Genomic DNA, 18150 nt, shown 5'->3' on the forward strand with positions numbered 1-18150 from the left:
GGGAATAGACGCTCCGTTAGCATAGCTTAGCTTCATCACTGGAAGTGAGGCAGGACAGTAGCCTTACAGTGCCTTACAGTGTATTGCAAGGTCTGACATTGACCAAACGTGATATGCATGACCTTGGTGGGCTCTAGGTCAACTCCTGAAAAGGGGGTCAATGTCAGACTTTGCAATCAAAAGTTAGGGGGCTAATAACCCTTGCCATAATTTCAGTGCGCCCCCTAACTTTTGATTGCAAGGTCTGACATTGACCCCCTTTTCAGGAGTTGACCTAGAGCCCACCAAGGTCATGCATATCAAATTTGGTCAATGTCAGACCTTGCAATACACTGTAAGGCACTGTAAGGCTACTGTCCTGCCTCACTTCCAGTGATGAAGCTAAGCTATGCTAACGGAGCGTCTATTCCCAAAGCTAAAATGCACGCACAGAGACAAAAAAGGTATGTATCTTCTTGTCTAACTCCAGGGAAGATGTTAAATAAGCTAATTTCCCAAAATGTTGGAGTTCCCCTTTAACGTCGTCTGTTTAGGCTGTGGTGGTTTCAAAACACTGGAGGTACTGGGGCTACCGCGCAACTTACTGCTTTCGGCATATTCTTTGGGATGTTTTCTTTTCAGGTGTGTGAAGAGGTTGGTCGTGTTTCCTCCCGTTGCCCCGACTTAAATTTTACACAGTTTGCACAGGATGGTGGTTTGACTCACGTCTGTTCGCGTGTAGCCGAACCAGGTCCATATCACAGACGTCGAACCCTTTTTTGGAATTAATTGCGAGTCCTCGCTTTCGCCTGGGTCACTCATCTTCACCGAGCAACATGCCTCTCTGTCTGTGTGCAGTGTGGGCGTGTACTAGGTGACGTAATTTGCGCAAATGTGTGTGTGACTGACTTTTTTTTCTCCCAGGCAGAGAGGCGAGAGGAGGAAAGCATTATACCTTTAGTGCTGCGCTTGTCTCATTTCAGCGCGGCGGCGCCTAACGTGAGGGCAAAACATCACGATATCGACGATACGTTTAAAAAGTGTATCGTTAATGAGCTGTACCCGATATTTATATAATATCGTCATATCGCCCAGCCCTAGTCAGGACAGTACCCTGACGTTCCCTACAGGTTTGTTGATATTCTCATTCCTTCAAAGGATCTGAACCGATTGAAGTTTATGGATACCATGACTTAAAATCCTCTTACCTTGATGATTAAAAGCCTCCCCAATTTAGAAAACAGTAATCCAATGGCTGGTATTGATAATATACTACTAACTACTGGACGCTCGGAGCAGTAGCTAGCCAGCTGGATAACGTTACACAATGCCTCATGTATTAAACTAAAAGTGAATAGTTGACTGGGTCATTTTGTAACAGTAGCTAACATCAGCTCACGGAGGTCTCTCTGACTAGACTAACGTCAGTCACGGTGACTGTGTGTTTACATGCAGCATACAGAAACAGGTGGGGAGTATAGGAACAGCAGCAGCAGCAGTGCGCGGTGCTGCGTGTCTGTGCTCAGACAGCGAGTGAGAACTCCGCTCAGAATTGGATCATGATCATGGTTTTCACATGACCATTTGATTGGTCGCCACACGGCGGGCAGACATCATAGTGGGAGGCGCCAAACGTATAAACTGAGCGCAAATGGCGGGTGGCGCTCTCTAGTTTCGCCCCCTGTATGTGCTATTGCACAGATGTGTGTCCCATCAGGGCTCTACAGTGCGACCATATTGCTCGCATATGCCCCTAAAAATATGTGCGTGCGAACATGCAAAATCAAGTACTCGCACGGCGTGCGAGTGGGGCCAGCGAGTGCAGAGTACAGCCTCTCATTCGTCCTTTTTTTTCTCCGCTGCGAGAATCGTTAAAAAACTACAAGTCCCACAGTTCACAGCCGCATAAACGTTCCAATCACAGTAGTTTCCTGTGGTCACGCGACTGGAAACCGAAAGTAATGATCAGCGGCTGCGTCACTGTCTGAGTCAAACAATAATACAGCCATGTCGAAGCCCATTCATTTTTATTTTGCGCGAAAGATACCGGAGAATGAGAAGTCAGGCGAGGCAGCTCATGTTACAGAGGTGATGGTTAACGTTAACCAAGATACTGACGCTAGTCAGCATGCTAGCGAAGTTGGCCAAGCTAGCGAGGCTACACCCACTGTAGCACCCAATGTAGCCACTGTAGCTAGCGAAGCTACACCCACTGGAGCCGGAGGGAAGACATACAAATTTAACGTGAATTGGCTAAACATTTCCCCATGGCTAGAGTTCAAAAACAATGTCATGTTTTGTAAATATTGCAAAGTAGGATCGATGCATTGCGATGCATTGTTACACCCCTACAACTGGCCCACTGTGTATGTGTGTACAGCTAACTTGGCTAGCGTTATCAACCGCAGAGGTGGGCAATGGGTCCAGCTGTAGCGCCGGACGGCCAGAGTGCAAGCGGTGTGGCAATAGGGTCCAGCTGCAGCGCCGGACGGCCAGAGTGCAACGCCTGCAACGGTGTGATGTCGTAATTGGCAGAATCGACTGTCAATCAATGGTCTACCTGACACGCAAACTACTGTACTGGAGGTGTACAGTATTTCAATAGGCAACCCTGAAAGGATTATTTTTCTAAAAGAGCAACACTAGCTCCCCCCTCTACTGATGGCCCTGGTTGTAAAGCCAGTGTCTCCTTTTTGTTCAATATCACTGCCTTTCTTATTAGGCCTAGTTGTTGGCTACAACTTTGCCATAGTAGGCATTAATCACTTAATTAATAGTTCAAATGTCTGTCCCATTCCCGTTTGCACACGCAGATGATACACACACACGCACACAGTGGGCCAGTGACTTTGGTGGTATGTGCTATTGCACAGATGTGTCCCGTTTGCACATGCACGCACAGTACAAATATACATTTATTTTTGAAAAAAAAATAAACTCTGTTACTTGACATATTTTCACTGTGCTCCTAAATATTTTTGGGTGCTCCTAAATTTCTTTGTGTGCTCCTACATTTTTTCATTTAGGAGCACCTGTGCCCCTAGTGAAAAAGGTTAGCGTAGAGCCCTGCCCATTCCTGTTTGCACATGCACGCATAGTACAAATACATTTAATAAAAAAAAAAAAAAAAAAAAATGTTACTTGAAATATTTTCACTCTGCTCCTAAATATTTTTGTGTGCTCCTAAATTTCTTTGTGTGCTCCTAATTTTTTTCATTTAGGAGCACATGTGCTCCTTGGGAAAAAGGTTAGCGTAGAGCCCTGAGAGTATGTTATGCCAAAGGCAAACCCCATCTTTGCAAGGTACAAATTCCAGGAGAAATTCCAAGGACCTAGCGAAAGTGTTGACCAGTTTGTTACAGAGCTTGTTTGTGAAAGACTGTAATTACCCCAATAGTGAGGAGATGGTCAGGGATAGAATTGTGTTTGCTACTAATTCTGTACGGGGCCCAAGCGAATGTAATGCCAACAGCAACCTTCCGCCAGATGTACGGAAAAGTGGCACTAGGCCCACCATCCAGCCGACTCTCAGGATATGGTGGCCATGCACTCAAGGTAGAGGAGTCATGCAAACTCACATGTAAGCATAAAGAAAAAATACAAATGTTGGATTTTGATGTTGTAACCACTGATTCCCCCCCCTGTTTTTTGATTTGATTTGATATTTTTTATTTTCGTGTCTTACATACAGATGTATGCCCAGCCCATATGGGCTTACAAGACACATAACAATAAGTATATAATAATATACTTTACCAATTACTTAACAAATGACATAGACCAAGATGGCCATAAAAAAAAAAATACAAAAAAAAATACAAGAAAATACAATAAAACGTAATATAACACAAGCTGTACTCAATGTAAATAAACAGAAAAACAAGGTGAATTCAGATACAATTATATAGGATACAGTGTGTTTTGTCTCAGGTGCCATGCCTTCTCCAAAAATCCTGCAAACCCTGTATTGAGTTTAAGAGCATACCTAGATCTGAACTTAGTAAAAATGATACACGTTGTGGATGCACAGTTAGATAACCATAAACAGGCAGAGAGCCCTGTTGACGTCAGACATGAGTTTTCAGATGTGTTTCAGGGTATTGGGCTATTCCCAGGGGAATGCAGTATCAGCATAGATCCAGCGGCAACGCCAGTTGTATACCCCCCCAGACAGGGGAGGAAACTAACTTTTTGGCTTACCAGCCAACTGGTGAGTATATGATTTTTTTTACCAGCCAAACAGATTTTTTACCAGCCATAAATACATCGCTAATTGTGATAATTACTTCTTTGTCTTCGTCTAAATTGATTTTCAATCATAGTAATAATCACACCGTGTCTTTACTCTTTAAAATATGTATTACCATAAAACATTAATAAGTGTCACCCTCTACTCTTCAAAATATTAGGATTAGAGGTGGGCATAGATTTTTTTAAATCTAGATTAATCTGCAATCCTGGAGTTAATCTAGATTAAAATGGCAAAAAAAAATTGAAAAATCTGCCGAAGGCATTCAAAATATGTGTGTTCTACCCAAATAATGACCAGAGGAGGAGATTTATCCTCTCCTCTTCATCTGAGGAGTCACTAGCTGTTCTATCTCCTTGTTCAACAGCATGAACATGTAGGCCTGCCGCGATAAGCAATAAATCGATTAATTGCCGCGATAATAAAAATTAATGCAATGATTTTGACGGGCGCGATTAATTGCTATTTGCGCGTTTGTTTTAATGAGGCGGAACCAGTAGTACCCCTCGTCAGTCACTCCGTGTGGGGACTACAGAGCACAGCACGGGAGCTCCGTGGGGCACTAGCAACGCCACATATAGCTTAACTACATTTCTCAATAGTGTTGCTCCTTTTAACCAAATAGCGTTCTTTGTAGTGTAACGTTAGCTATTTTTAGACCCAAGTAGTTACTCGCTACTGCTCGGAGAAACTGGACTGCTAAATAAAGATTAAAGATCTAGTGTTGATGCTCATTCAATGCCAACAACATTAGCTAAATAGCTAACAAACGAAATACAACGTATAGCATAGCTACAACACAGAATAACGTTAATACAATTACATGCATCATTGTTTACAATGAACGGGTGGGACTAGTCAAAGGACTGGACACGGGGACAAGTTAAACATGAATAAATTTATTATAACAGGTAATCGAGTTGCGCTCCCGTGCCTACGCACCACAGGGCTATTCTATTCTATACGGCTTTGACGCTTCCTCCTCATCGTTGATTGCCTGTAGTAGCTGCATCTAACGTTAGTAGCTAACGTTAAAACTAACCTAAAGTTAGTTGCTCACCAACAATCTCAACATTTGTTTTATCATTAGCTCAAAAACACAGAACCGGACGAGATGCTGCTAGGATAATAACAACAATACTTCCGCTCCGGTCGGTGGGCTTCAAAATAAAAGTCTAAAACCGGAAAAGACGGAGCGGTGGGCTTCAAAATAAAAGTTTTGGGAAATAAATTTCTCAAAAAAAAATTCTCTAACCGGTCGCAATAATATCGCTTATTGCGATTGTCTCTTCTTTTTGTAATTTCCAGTGTTTCTTTTAAAACCAGATTTATCGTAATTGTCTGTGCCCTTCCTTTGATGCCATTTCCATTGTTACACTCAAGAGCGTCATCTGTGTGACCGTTATAATAAAAGCCCTTCGTTCTATACACTTGTCTGATTGAAAACTTTATTAACAGACCGCAGAATGGGACAACTCAGCACGCTCTGAGCAAAGAAAGGAACTGAGATATGAATAGAGTATTGCTTGCTATGGTCCGGTAAATACGCTGATGTTATTGAACGTATAACTATATAATGTCAATGCCACAAAACGAATGCCTTTATTATAAAGTAGTAACTTTATAGTAATAATAAGAAGAAAGGGTCGGGGGGGTTAGGGGTAACCACCCCTGCCCGCGACACCGAGTGAACTGCGCATCCGTGTTTCACTTTCAATAACTAATGCGTGCTTGCCGAATCCCAAACAATATTCATGCTGCAAAGTCATCCTCTAAAGATAGACATTTAGACTAGAGGCAGGCTATATGCTACTAAAAAAAAAATGCATTCAAACTTTTTTTTTACATTTTTTGTGTGCGTGCGGTAAAAACCGCGGCGGTAGGAAATATTTTGCAAATTTGTGCGGTAAGGAAATAATCAATACCGCGGCAGCTCTAACTGTTTGTGATACAAAAGTGACCAGAAAAGGAGTGTATATACATTTGGCGTAGAAACTGTACATTGGAGGAGGTTGGATGGGTGGGGTGGGGTTGGGTGGGTTGGGTGAGTGCTGTACATTGGAGGTGGGGGGGGTTGGGGGACACACACACATTTTACACTGTACATTGGAATACTGACAAAGCCTTACTTGGTAATTTACTGTACAACTAGGTTAGGACATTTGTAGGGGCCAGTTTCGAATTGCAGTTTCACGTAGGTGTTTTTTGAGAGTGTTTTTGAAAGTGGGTAGTGATTCACATTCCTTTACAGCTTTAGGTAGGGCGTTCCACATTGATGTGGCATAATTGCGAAACGTGTTTAGTCCCTTGTTTGAGCCGAATCTGGGTTTTACATGATTTGTGGAGCTCCCTCTGGTGTTGTGATCGTGGTATTCACTGACCTTTGGGAAGTATTTTGACATGTACATGGGTACCTTGGTCGCGTAGTGTATCTTGTAGACCAGGCCCATTGCAAGTTGCTGTACTCTGTCGTCTACTCTAAGCCATCCTAGGTTGTCAAAGTGGGCAGGCGTGAGGTGGGTTCTAGGAGTAAGGTCAAGTAGTAGTCTGACTAGCTTGTTTTGAGATGTTTGTAATTTGTTTTTTAGTGCCTTTGAGGTGCTTTGGTACCATGAGGTGCAAGCATAGTCGTAGTACCCTTGAATGAGTGCTCCTGCCAGAGTCTTCAGGGTATTCTTGTTTACCAGTGAGGAGATCCGGTACAAGAAACGCGTTCGTTGGTTGACTTTTTTTATTACATTGGATGCCATTTTGTAACAGGAAAGATTAGCCTCTAGGATGGAACACAGGTAGGTAATTTCATCTTTCCTTGTGACAATATTGTCACCCACTGTAACCGAGAAGCCGTCGGTCTTGCTGAGTTTGTTATTTGAACCGAAGAGAATGGACTCTGTTTTGCCCATGTGTAATGATAGTTTGTTGTCGGCGAGCCAAATGCAGATTTTGCCTTTGTATATATTCTCTCCCCACCGTATGTATATTTCTCTCCCACCCACCCACCCCCTCTTAATACAGTCTCCTCCCCTCCGTATATATATATTCTCTCCCCACCGTATGTATATTTCTCTCCCACCCACCCACCCCCTCCTAATGTACAGTCTCCTCCCCATCATATACTCTGTCAGGATCTATCTATGGGTAACAGTACTGTATATTTGCATATCATATATGTCACAAATGTAACAGTACTATATACCTGTATGTCATGTATGTCCCTATGCCATAAATGATGTCATGTATGTTGTGTAATGTCATAAATGTCACTATGAATTGAAAATGGGGGACCCTGATGTAAACAAGACAAACGTCTTTCTCTGGTGTGCATCCTCTTAACAATTGTGTGTATTGAGCCGTACTGTATTGTATTGTACCCATTCTGCAATCTGTTAAATAAAGTTTTCATTCATCATTCACCTTTTGGCATAAATTCCATCTATATTCTTACTTACAAATACAAACTTAGTTCATATCCAATCCTGTAGTCAGAACAATCACATTCAATGTACCAAAAAACCAAGAGTACATATCTTAAATTGAATATGATTATTCATAACCTTAGCTTGAGTTGAGCTCATCTTAGCAACAGCAGGTGTAACACTATGAACACTGCGGTCAAGTGAGCCGTCTTTTGCTTTTGCGTGGTCAAGTGAGCCGCTCTTGTTTTTCGAGTGCGCGATTAGTTCCAGGTTTACGGTAATGCATTAAAACAAGCCTGGGACGCTGTTGTAATGAACCGACGTGACTTTTGAACACAGTCTCACAAGTAGATCTTACAGAAATACTTAATATGACATTGAATGCGCATCGAATCAATAGGACGTTTAGTCTAATCAATAGGACGTTTCGTATGTGCAGTATTATTGAACATCGAATCAATAGGACGCGCAGTATATTCGATCACTAAACTAAAGCTACAGACAATTCCACAGAGGAACACTTCCGGTGAGGATTTCAAAGTAAAGGATGGCATGTGGTTCATTTCTATTATTTCATAAGTAGTTTATTACACTGCCATGTTTGTACTTAATACTTCTCAAGACTACTTGCACAAATAATATTAACTACTTTTACTGTGTACTTTGAGTAATTTGAGTTTCAAAGTCCTTTTTATAGAACAATGAGTATTTTCGACTAACTTTGATGTGGGATAAAAAAAGATTTTCCCATAAGCACTTTATGAAACTGCCATGGTTGTACTTAGTACCTCTTAGACTACTTGTACAAATTATATGAAATATTTTTACTGTGTACTTTTTGAGTAATTTGAGTTTCAAAGTCCTCAGAATCAGCATTTTCGACTAACTTTGATGTGGTATAAAAAAAGATTTTCCCATAAGCACTTTATGAAACTTCCATGGTTGTACTTAGTACCTCTTAGACTACTTGTACAAATTATATGAAATATTTTTACTGTGTACTTTTTGAGTAATTTCAGTTTTAAAGTCCTCAGAATCAGCATTTTCGACTAACTTTGATGTTGGATAAAAACAATTCTTCCCATAAGCACTTTATGAAACTGCCATGGTTGTACTTAGTACCTCTTAGACTACCTGTACAAATTATATGAAATATTTTTACTGTGTACTTTTTGAGTAATTTCAGTTTTAAAGTCCCCAGAATCAGCATTTTCGACTAACTTTGATGTGGGATAAAAAAAGATTTTCCCATAAGCACTTTATGAAACTGCCATGGTTGTACTTAGTACCTCTTAGACTACTTGTACAAATTATATGAAATATTTTTACTGTGTACTTTTTGAGTAATTTCAGTTTTAAAGTCCTCAGAATCAGCATTTTCGACTAACTTTGATGTTGGATAAAAAAAGATTTTCCCATAAGCACCTTATGAAACTGCCATGGTTGTACTTAGTACCTCTTAGACTACGTGTACAAATTATATGAAATATTTTTACTGTGTACTTTTTGAGTAATTTGAGTTTCAAAGTCCCCAGAATCAGCATTTTCGACTAACTTTGATGTGGGATAAAAAAAGATTTTCCCATAAGCACTTTATGAAACTGCCATGGTTGTACTTAGTACCTCTTAGACTACTTGTACAAATTATATGAAATATTTTTACTGTGTACTTTTTGAGTAATTTCAGCTTTAAAGTCCTCAGAATCAGCATTTTCGACTAACTTTGATGTGGGATAAAAAAAGATTTTCCCATAAGCACTTTATGAAACTGCCATGGTTGTACTTAGTACCTCTTAGACTACCTGTACAAATTATATGAAATATTTTTACTGTGTACTTTTTGAGTAATTTGAGTTTCAAAGTCCCCAGAATCAGCATTTTCGACTAACTTTGATGTGGGATAAAAAAAGATTTTCCCATAAGCACCTTATGAAACTGCCATGGTTGTACTTAGTACCTCTTAGACTACGTGTACAAATTATATGAAATATTTTTACTGTGTACTTTTTGAGTAATTTGAGTTTCAAAGTCCCCAGAATCAGCATTTTCGACTAACTTTGATGTGGGATAAAAAAAGATTTTCCCATAAGCACCTTATGAAACTGCCATGGTTGTACTTAGTACCTCTTAGACTACGTGTACAAATTATATGAAATATTTTTACTGTGTACTTTTTGAGTAATTTGAGTTTCAAAGTCCCCAGAATCAGCATTTTCGACTAACTTTGATGTGGGATAAAAAAAGATTTTCCCATAAGCACCTTATGAAACTGCCATGGTTGTACTTAGTACCTCTTAGACTACGTGTACAAATTATATGAAATATTTTTACTGTGTACTTTTTGAGTAATTTCAGTTTTAAAGTCCTCAGAATCAGCATTTTCGACTAACTTTGATGTGGGATAAAAAAAGATTTTCCCATAAGCACTTGATGAAACTGCCATGGTTGTACTTAGTACCTCTTAGACTACCTGTACAAATTATATGAAATATTTTTACTGTGTACTTTTTGAGTAATTTCAGTTTCAAAGTCCCCAGAATCAGCATTTTCGACTAACTTTGATGTGGGATAAAAAAAGATTTTCCCATAAGCACCTTATGAAACTGCCATGGTTGTACTTAGTACCTCTTAGACTGCGTGTACAAATTATATGAAATATTTTTACTGTGTACTTTTTGAGTAATTTGAGTTTCAAAGTCCCCAGAATCAGCATTTTCGACTAACTTTGATGTGGGATAAAAAAAGATTTTCCCATAAGCACCTTATGAAACTGCCATGGTTGTACTTAGTACCTCTTAGACTACCTGTACAAATTATATGAAATATTTTTACTGTGTACTTTTTGAGTAATTTGAGTTTCAAAGTCCTCAGAATCAGCATTTTCGACTAACTTTGATGTTGGATAAAAACAATTCTTCCCATAAGCACTTTATGAAACTGCCATGGTTGTACTTAGTACCTCTTAGACTACCTGTACAAATTATATGAAATATTTTTACTGTGTACTTTTTGAGTAATTTCAGTTTCAAAGTCCCCAGAATCAGCATTTTCGACTAACTTTGATGTGGGATAAAAAAAGATTTTCCCATAAGCACCTGATGAAACTGCCATGGTTGTACTTAGTACCTCTTAGACTACCTGTACAAATTATATGAAATATTTTTACTGTGTACTTTTTGAGTAATTTCAGTTTCAAAGTCCCCAGAATCAGCATTTTCGACTAACTTTGATGTGGGATAAAAAAAGATTTTCCCATAAGCACCTTATGAACCTGCCATGGTTGTACTTAGTACCTCTTAGACTACCTGTACAAATTATATGAAATATTTTTACTGTGTACTTTTTGAGTAATTTCAGTTTTAAAGTCCTCAGAATCAGCATTTTCGACTAACTTTGATGTGGGATAAAAAAAGATTTTCCCATAAGCACCTGATGAAACTGCCATGGTTGTACTTAGTACCTCTTAGACTACCTGTACAAATTATATGAAATATTTTTACTGTGTACTTTTTGAGTAATTTCAGTTTCAAAGTCCCCAGAATCAGCATTTTCGACTAACTTTGATGTGGGATAAAAAAAGATTTTCCCATAAGCACCTTATGAACCTGCCATGGTTGTACTTAGTACCTCTTAGACTACCTGTACAAATTATATGAAATATTTTTACTGTGTACTTTTTGAGTAATTTGAGTTTCAAAGTCCCCAGAATCAGCATTTTCGACTAACTTTGATGTGGGATAAAAAAAGATTTTCCCATAAGCACCTTATGAAACTGCCATGGTTGTACTTAGTACCTCTTAGACTACGTGTACAAATTATATGAAATATTTTTACTGTGTACTTTTTGAGTAATTTGAGTTTCAAAGTCCCCAGAATCAGCATTTTCGACTAACTTTGATGTGGGATAAAAAAAGATTTTCCCATAAGCACCTTATGAAACTGCCATGGTTGTACTTAGTACCTCTTAGACTACCTGTACAAATTATATGAAATATTTTTACTGTGTACTTTTTGAGTAATTTCAGTTTCAAAGTCCCCAGAATCAGCATTTTCAACTAACTTTGATGTGGGATAAAAAAAGATTTTCCCATAAGCACCTTATGAAACTGCCATGGTTGTACTTAGTACCTCTTAGACTACGTGTACAAATTATATGAAATATTCTTACTGTGTACTTTTTGAGTAATTTGAGTTTCAAAGTCCCCAGAATCAGCATTTTCGACTAACTTTGATGTGGGATAAAAAAAGATTTTCCCATAAGCACCTTATGAAACTGCCATGGTTGTACTTAGTACCTCTTAGACTACCTGTACAAATTATATGAAATATTTTTACTGTGTACTTTTTGAGTAATTTCAGTTTCAAAGTCCCCAGAATCAGCATTTTCGACTAACTTTGATGTGGGATAAAAAAAGATTTTCCCATAAGCACCTTATGAAACTGCCATGGTTGTACTTAGTACCTCTTAGACTACGTGTACAAATTATATGAAATATTTTTACTGTGTACTTTTTTAGTAATTTGAGTTTCAAAGTCCCCAGAATCAGCATTTTCGACTAACTTTGATGTGGGATAAAAAAAGATTTTCCCATAAGCACCTTATGAAACTGCCATGGTTGTACTTAGTACCTCTTAGACTACCTGTACAAATTATATGAAATATTTTTACTGTGTACTTTTTGAGTAATTTCAGTTTCAAAGTCCCCAGAATCAGCATTTGACTAACTTTGATGTGGGATAAAAAAAGATTTTCCCATAAGCACCTTATGAAACTGCCATGGTTGTACTTAGTACCTCTTAGACTACCTGTACAAATTATATGAAATATTTTTACTGTGTACTTTGAGTAATTTGAGTTTCAAAGTCCCCAGAATCAGCATTTTCGACTAACTTTGATGTGGGATAAAAAAAGATTTTCCCATAAGCACCTTATGAAACTGCCATGGTTGTACTTAGTACCTCTTAGACTACGTGTACAAATTATATGAAATATTTTTACTGCGTACTTTTTGAGTAATTTGAGTTTCAAAGTCCCCAGAATCAGCATTTTCGACTAACTTTGATGTGGGATAAAAAAAGATTTTCCCATAAGCACCTTATGAAACTGCCATGGTTGTACTTAGTACCTCTAGTACCTGATTCTGGGGACTTTGAAACTCAAATTACTCAAAAAGTACACAGTAAAAATATTTCATATAATTTGTACAGGTAGTCTAAGAGGTACTAAGTACAACCATGGCAGTTTCATAAGGTGCTTATGGGAAAATCTTTTTTTATCCCACATCAAAGTTAGTCGAAAATGCTGATTCTGGGGACTTTGAAACTGAAATTACTCAAAAAGTACACAGTAAAAATATTTCATATAATTTGTACAGGTAGTCTAAGAGGTACTAAGTACAACCATGGCAGTTTCATAAGGTGCTTATGGGAAAATCTTTTTTTATCCCACATCAAAGTTAGTCGAAAATGCTGATTCTGGGGACTTTGAAACTGAAATTACTCAAAAAGTACACAGTAAAAATATTTCATATAATTTGTACAGGTAGTCTAAGAGGTACTAAGTACAACCATGGCAGTTTCATAAGGTGCTTATGGGAAAATCTTTTTTTATCCCACATCAAAGTTAGTCGAAAATGCTGATTCTGGGGACTTTGAAACTCAAATTACTCAAAAAGTACACAGTAAAAATATTTAATATAATTTGTACACGTAGTCTAAGAGGTACTAAGTACAACCATGGCAGTTTCATAAGGTGCTTATGGGAAAATCTTTTTTTATCCCACATCAAAGTTAGTCGAAAATGCTGATTCTGGGGACTTTGAAACTCAAATTACTCAAAAAGTACACAGTAAAAATATTTCATATAATTTGTACACGTAGTCTAAGAGGTACTAAGTACAACCATGGCAGTTTCATAAGGTGCTTATGGGAAAATCTTTTTTTATCCCACATCAAAGTTAGTCGAAAATGCTGATTCTGGGGACTTTGAAACTGAAATTACTCAAAAAGTACACAGTAAAAATATTTCATATAATTTGTACAGGTAGTCTAAGAGGTACTAAGTACAACCATGGCAGTTTCATAAGGTGCTTATGGGAAAATCTTTTTTTATCCCACATCAAAGTTAGTCGAAAATGCTGATTCTGGGGACTTTGAAACTCAAATTACTCAAAAAGTACACAGTAAAAATATTTCATATAATTTGTACACGTAGTCTAAGAGGTACTAAGTACAACCATGGCAGTTTCATAAGGTGCTTATGGGAAAATCTTTTTTTATCCCACATCAAAGTTAGTCGAAAATGCTGATTCTGGGGACTTTGAAACTGAAATTACTCAAAAAGTACACAGTAAAAATATTTCATATAATTTGTACAGGTAGTCTAAGAGGTACTAAGTACAACCATGGCAGTTTCATAAGGTGCTTATGGGAAAATCTTTTTTTATCCCACATCAAAGTTAGTCGAAAATGCTGATTCTGGGGACTTTGAAACTCAAATTACTCAAAAAGTACACAGTAAAAATATTTCATATAATTTGTACACGTAGTCTAAGAGGTACTAAGTACAACCATGGCAGTTTCATAAGGTGCTTATGGGAAAATCTTTTTTTATCCCACATCAAAGTTAGTCGAAAATGCTGATTCTGGGGACTTTGAAACTGAAATTACTCAAAAAGTACACAGTAAAAATATTTCATATAATTTGTACAGGTAGTCTAAGAGGTACTAAGTACAACCATGGCAGTTTCATAAGGTGCTTATGGGAAAATCTTTTTTTATCCCACATCAAAGTTAGTCGAAAATGCTGATTCTGGGGACTTTGAAACTGAAATTACTCAAAAAGTACACAGTAAAAATATTTCATATAATTTGTACAGGTAGTCTAAGAGGTACTAAGTACAACCATGGCAGTTTCATAAGGTGCTTATGGGAAAATCTTTTTTTATCCCACATCAAAGTTAGTCGAAAATGCTGATTCTGGGGACTTTGAAACTGAAATTACTCAAAAAGTACACAGTAAAAATATTTCATATAATTTGTACAGGTAGTCTAAGAGGTACTAAGTACAACCATGGCAGTTTCATAAAGTGCTTATGGGAAGAATTGTTTTTATCCAACATCAAAGTTAGTCGAAAATGCTGATTCTGAGGACTTTGAAACTCAAATTACTCAAAAAGTACACAGTAAAAATATTTCATATAATTTGTACAGGTAGTCTAAGAGGTACTAAGTACAACCATGGCAGTTTCATAAGGTGCTTATGGGAAAATCTTTTTTTATCCCACATCAAAGTTAGTCGAAAATGCTGATTCTGGGGACTTTGAAACTCAAATTACTCAAAAAGTACACAGTAAAAATATTTCATATAATTTGTACACGTAGTCTAAGAGGTACTAAGTACAACCATGGCAGTTTCATAAGGTGCTTATGGGAAAATCTTTTTTTATCCCACATCAAAGTTAGTCGAAAATGCTGATTCTGGGGACTTTGAAACTGAAATTACTCAAAAAGTACACAGTAAAAATATTTCATATAATTTGTACAGGTAGTCTAAGAGGTACTAAGTACAACCATGGCAGTTTCATAGGGTGCTTATGGGGAAATCTTTTTTTATCCCACATCAAAGTTAGTCGAAAATGCTGATTCTGGGGACTTTGAAACTCAAATTACTCAAAAAGTACACAGTAAAAATATTTCATATAATTTGTACAAGTAGTCTAAGAGGTACTAAGTACAACCATGGCAGTTTCATAAGGTGCTTATGGGAAAATCTTTTTTTATCCCACATCAAAGTTAGTCGAAAATGCTGATTCTGGGGACTTTAAAACTGAAATTACTCAAAAAGTACACAGTAAAAATATTTCATATAATTTGTACAAGTAGTCTAAGAGGTACTAAGTACAACCATGGCAGTTTCATAAGGTGCTTATGGGAAAATCTTTTTTTATCCCACATCAAAGTTAGTCGAAAATGCTGATTCTGGGGACTTTGAAACTGAAATTACTCAAAAAGTACACAGTAAAAATATTTCATATAATTTGTACAGGTAGTCTAAGAGGTACTAAGTACAACCATGGCAGTTTCATAAGGTGCTTATGGGAAAATCTTTTTTTATCCCACATCAAAGTTAGTCGAAAATGCTGATTCTGGGGACTTTGAAACTGAAATTACTCAAAAAGTACACAGTAAAAATATTTCATATAATTTGTACAGGTAGTCTAAGAGGTACTAAGTACAACCATGGCAGTTTCATAAGGTGCTTATGGGAAAATCTTTTTTTATCCCACATCAAAGTTAGTCGAAAATGCTGATTCTGGGGACTTTGAAACTGAAATTACTCAAAAAGTACACAGTAAAAATATTTCATATAATTTGTACAGGTAGTCTAAGAGGTACTAAGTACAACCATGGCAGTTTCATAAGGTGCTTATGGGAAAATCTTTTTTTATCCCACATCAAAGTTAGTCGAAAATGCTGATTCTGGGGACTTTGAAACTCAAATTACTCAAAAAGTACACAGTAAAAATATTTCATATAATTTGTACAGGTAGTCTAAGAGGTACTAAGTACAACCATGGCAGTTTCATAAGGTGCTTATGGGAAAATCTTTTTTTATCCCACATCAAAGTTAGTCGAAAATGCTGATTCTGGGGACTTTGAAACTGAAATTACTCAAAAAGTACACAGTAAAAATATTTCATATAATTTGTACAGGTAGTCTAAGAGGTACTAAGTACAACCATGGCAGTTTCATAAGGTGCTTATGGGAAAATCTTTTTTTATCCCACATCAAAGTTAGTTGAAAATGCTGATTCTGAGGACTTTAAAACTGAAATTACTCAAAAAGTACACAGTAAAAATATTTCATATAATTTGTACAAGTAGTCTAAGGGGTACTAAGTACAACCATGGCAGTTTCATAAAGTGCTTATGGGAAAATCTTTTTTTTTATCCCACATCAAAGTTAGTCGAAAATACTCATTGTTCTATAAAAAGGACTTTGAAACTCAAATTACTCAAAGTACACAGTAAAAGTAGTTAATATTATTTGTGCAAGTAGTCTTGAGAAGTATTAAGTACAAACATGGCAGTGTAATAAACTACTTATGAAATAATAGAAATGAACCACATGCCATCCTTTACTTTGAAATCCTCACCGGAAGTGTTCCTCTGTGGAATTGTCTGTAGCTTTAGTTTAGTGATCGAATATACTGCGCGTCCTATTGATTCGATGTTCAATAATACTGCACATACGAAACGTCCTATTGATTAGACTAAACGTCCTATTGATTCGATGCGCATTCAATGTCATATTAAGTATTTCTGTAAGATCTACTTGCGAGACTGTGTTCAAAAGTCACGTCGGTTCATTACAACAGCCTCCCAGGGTTGTTTGAATGCATTACCGTAAACCTGGAACTAATCGCGCACTCGAAAAACAAGAGCGGCTCACTTGACCACGCAAAAGCAAAAGACGGCTCACTTGACCGCAGTCTATGAACACAGCTAGCTAGCAGTTATCCATTATTCAACTCGACCAATTAAAAGTTAAAACGACTCGTCCAAACGTGCAAACATGTTCATGTACACTCGAAACGTTACATAGCATGTCACTGGCAGTTCACATTCGTTTTTAAACATCTTTAAGAATGTTTTAGATAAGTATTGTATTACCTGTGAATGACGCAAAGATGGCTGCTCTGACTGCGCGGTGCTCATAGATATCTACAGTATAGAACATGGCGGTGCTCGGGACTCTGGAGCCAGAGCCAGACTGTACTGGTTTCCTCCTTCCCTCCTCTATCACTCTCAGAAGCGCAGGAGCGCAGGAGCGCCATCTACTGGCCTGGAAGTCGACTCTGTTCAAGCTGCTGGCGCGCTGCTGTGTATGTGGACTGAACCATGCAATGAAAGAAGGGAGGGGTGCTGATATTGTCAAACAAAGTAACAAGCACCTGTTTGTTTCTTTTGTGACGTTTTTCTTTAATACAGGCAATTATGCTTTTGCGTCAACTACATTAACTTACTTTAGGATAATAATAAAACCATATTAATAAAAAGATAATAATAGTGTTCTCTGGGCCCCCCCCCCCCCCAGTGCTGGGCCCTTGGAATAATCCTAATCCTCCCCCCCCAGCTACGCCCCTGTGTGAATGAATGAATGAATGAATGAATGAATGAAAACTTTATTTAACAGATTGCAGAATGGGTACAATACAGTACGGCTCAATACATACAATTGTTAAGGGGATGCAGACCTGAGAAAGACGTTTGTCTTGTTTCCATCAGGGTCCCCCATTTTCAATTCATATAGACATTTATGACATACACAACATACATGACATTTATGGCATAGGGACATATAGGTATTTAGTACTGATACATTTGTGACATAGGCGGTATTCAAATATACAGTACTGTTACCCCTAGATCCTGACAGAGTATATACATATGATGGGGAGGGGACTGTACATTAGGAGGGGGTGGGTGGGTGGGAGGGAAATA

At 37.7% G+C, this 18150-nt stretch overlaps 1 protein-coding gene across 1 annotated transcript in view; it reads right to left on the bottom strand.

The window, feature by feature from the left end:
- Positions 1-17368, bottom strand: part of LOC311246374 (uncharacterized protein) — a 29467-nt gene extending 12099 nt beyond the window's left edge. The window contains exon 1 of the mRNA XM_084338487.1: positions 17320-17368. Within this exon, the coding sequence (XP_084194613.1) occupies positions 17320-17364 (45 nt within the window). The 5' untranslated portion in view covers positions 17365-17368. The remainder of the gene's footprint in view (positions 1-17319) is intronic.
- Positions 17369-18150: the final 782 nt, after the last annotated feature.

Source organism: Notolepis coatsorum (assembly GCF_963971535.1).
Source record: "Notolepis coatsorum genome assembly, contig: SUPER_1_unloc_1, whole genome shotgun sequence".
NCBI classification, from domain to species: domain Eukaryota; kingdom Metazoa; phylum Chordata; class Actinopteri; order Aulopiformes; family Paralepididae; genus Notolepis; species Notolepis coatsorum.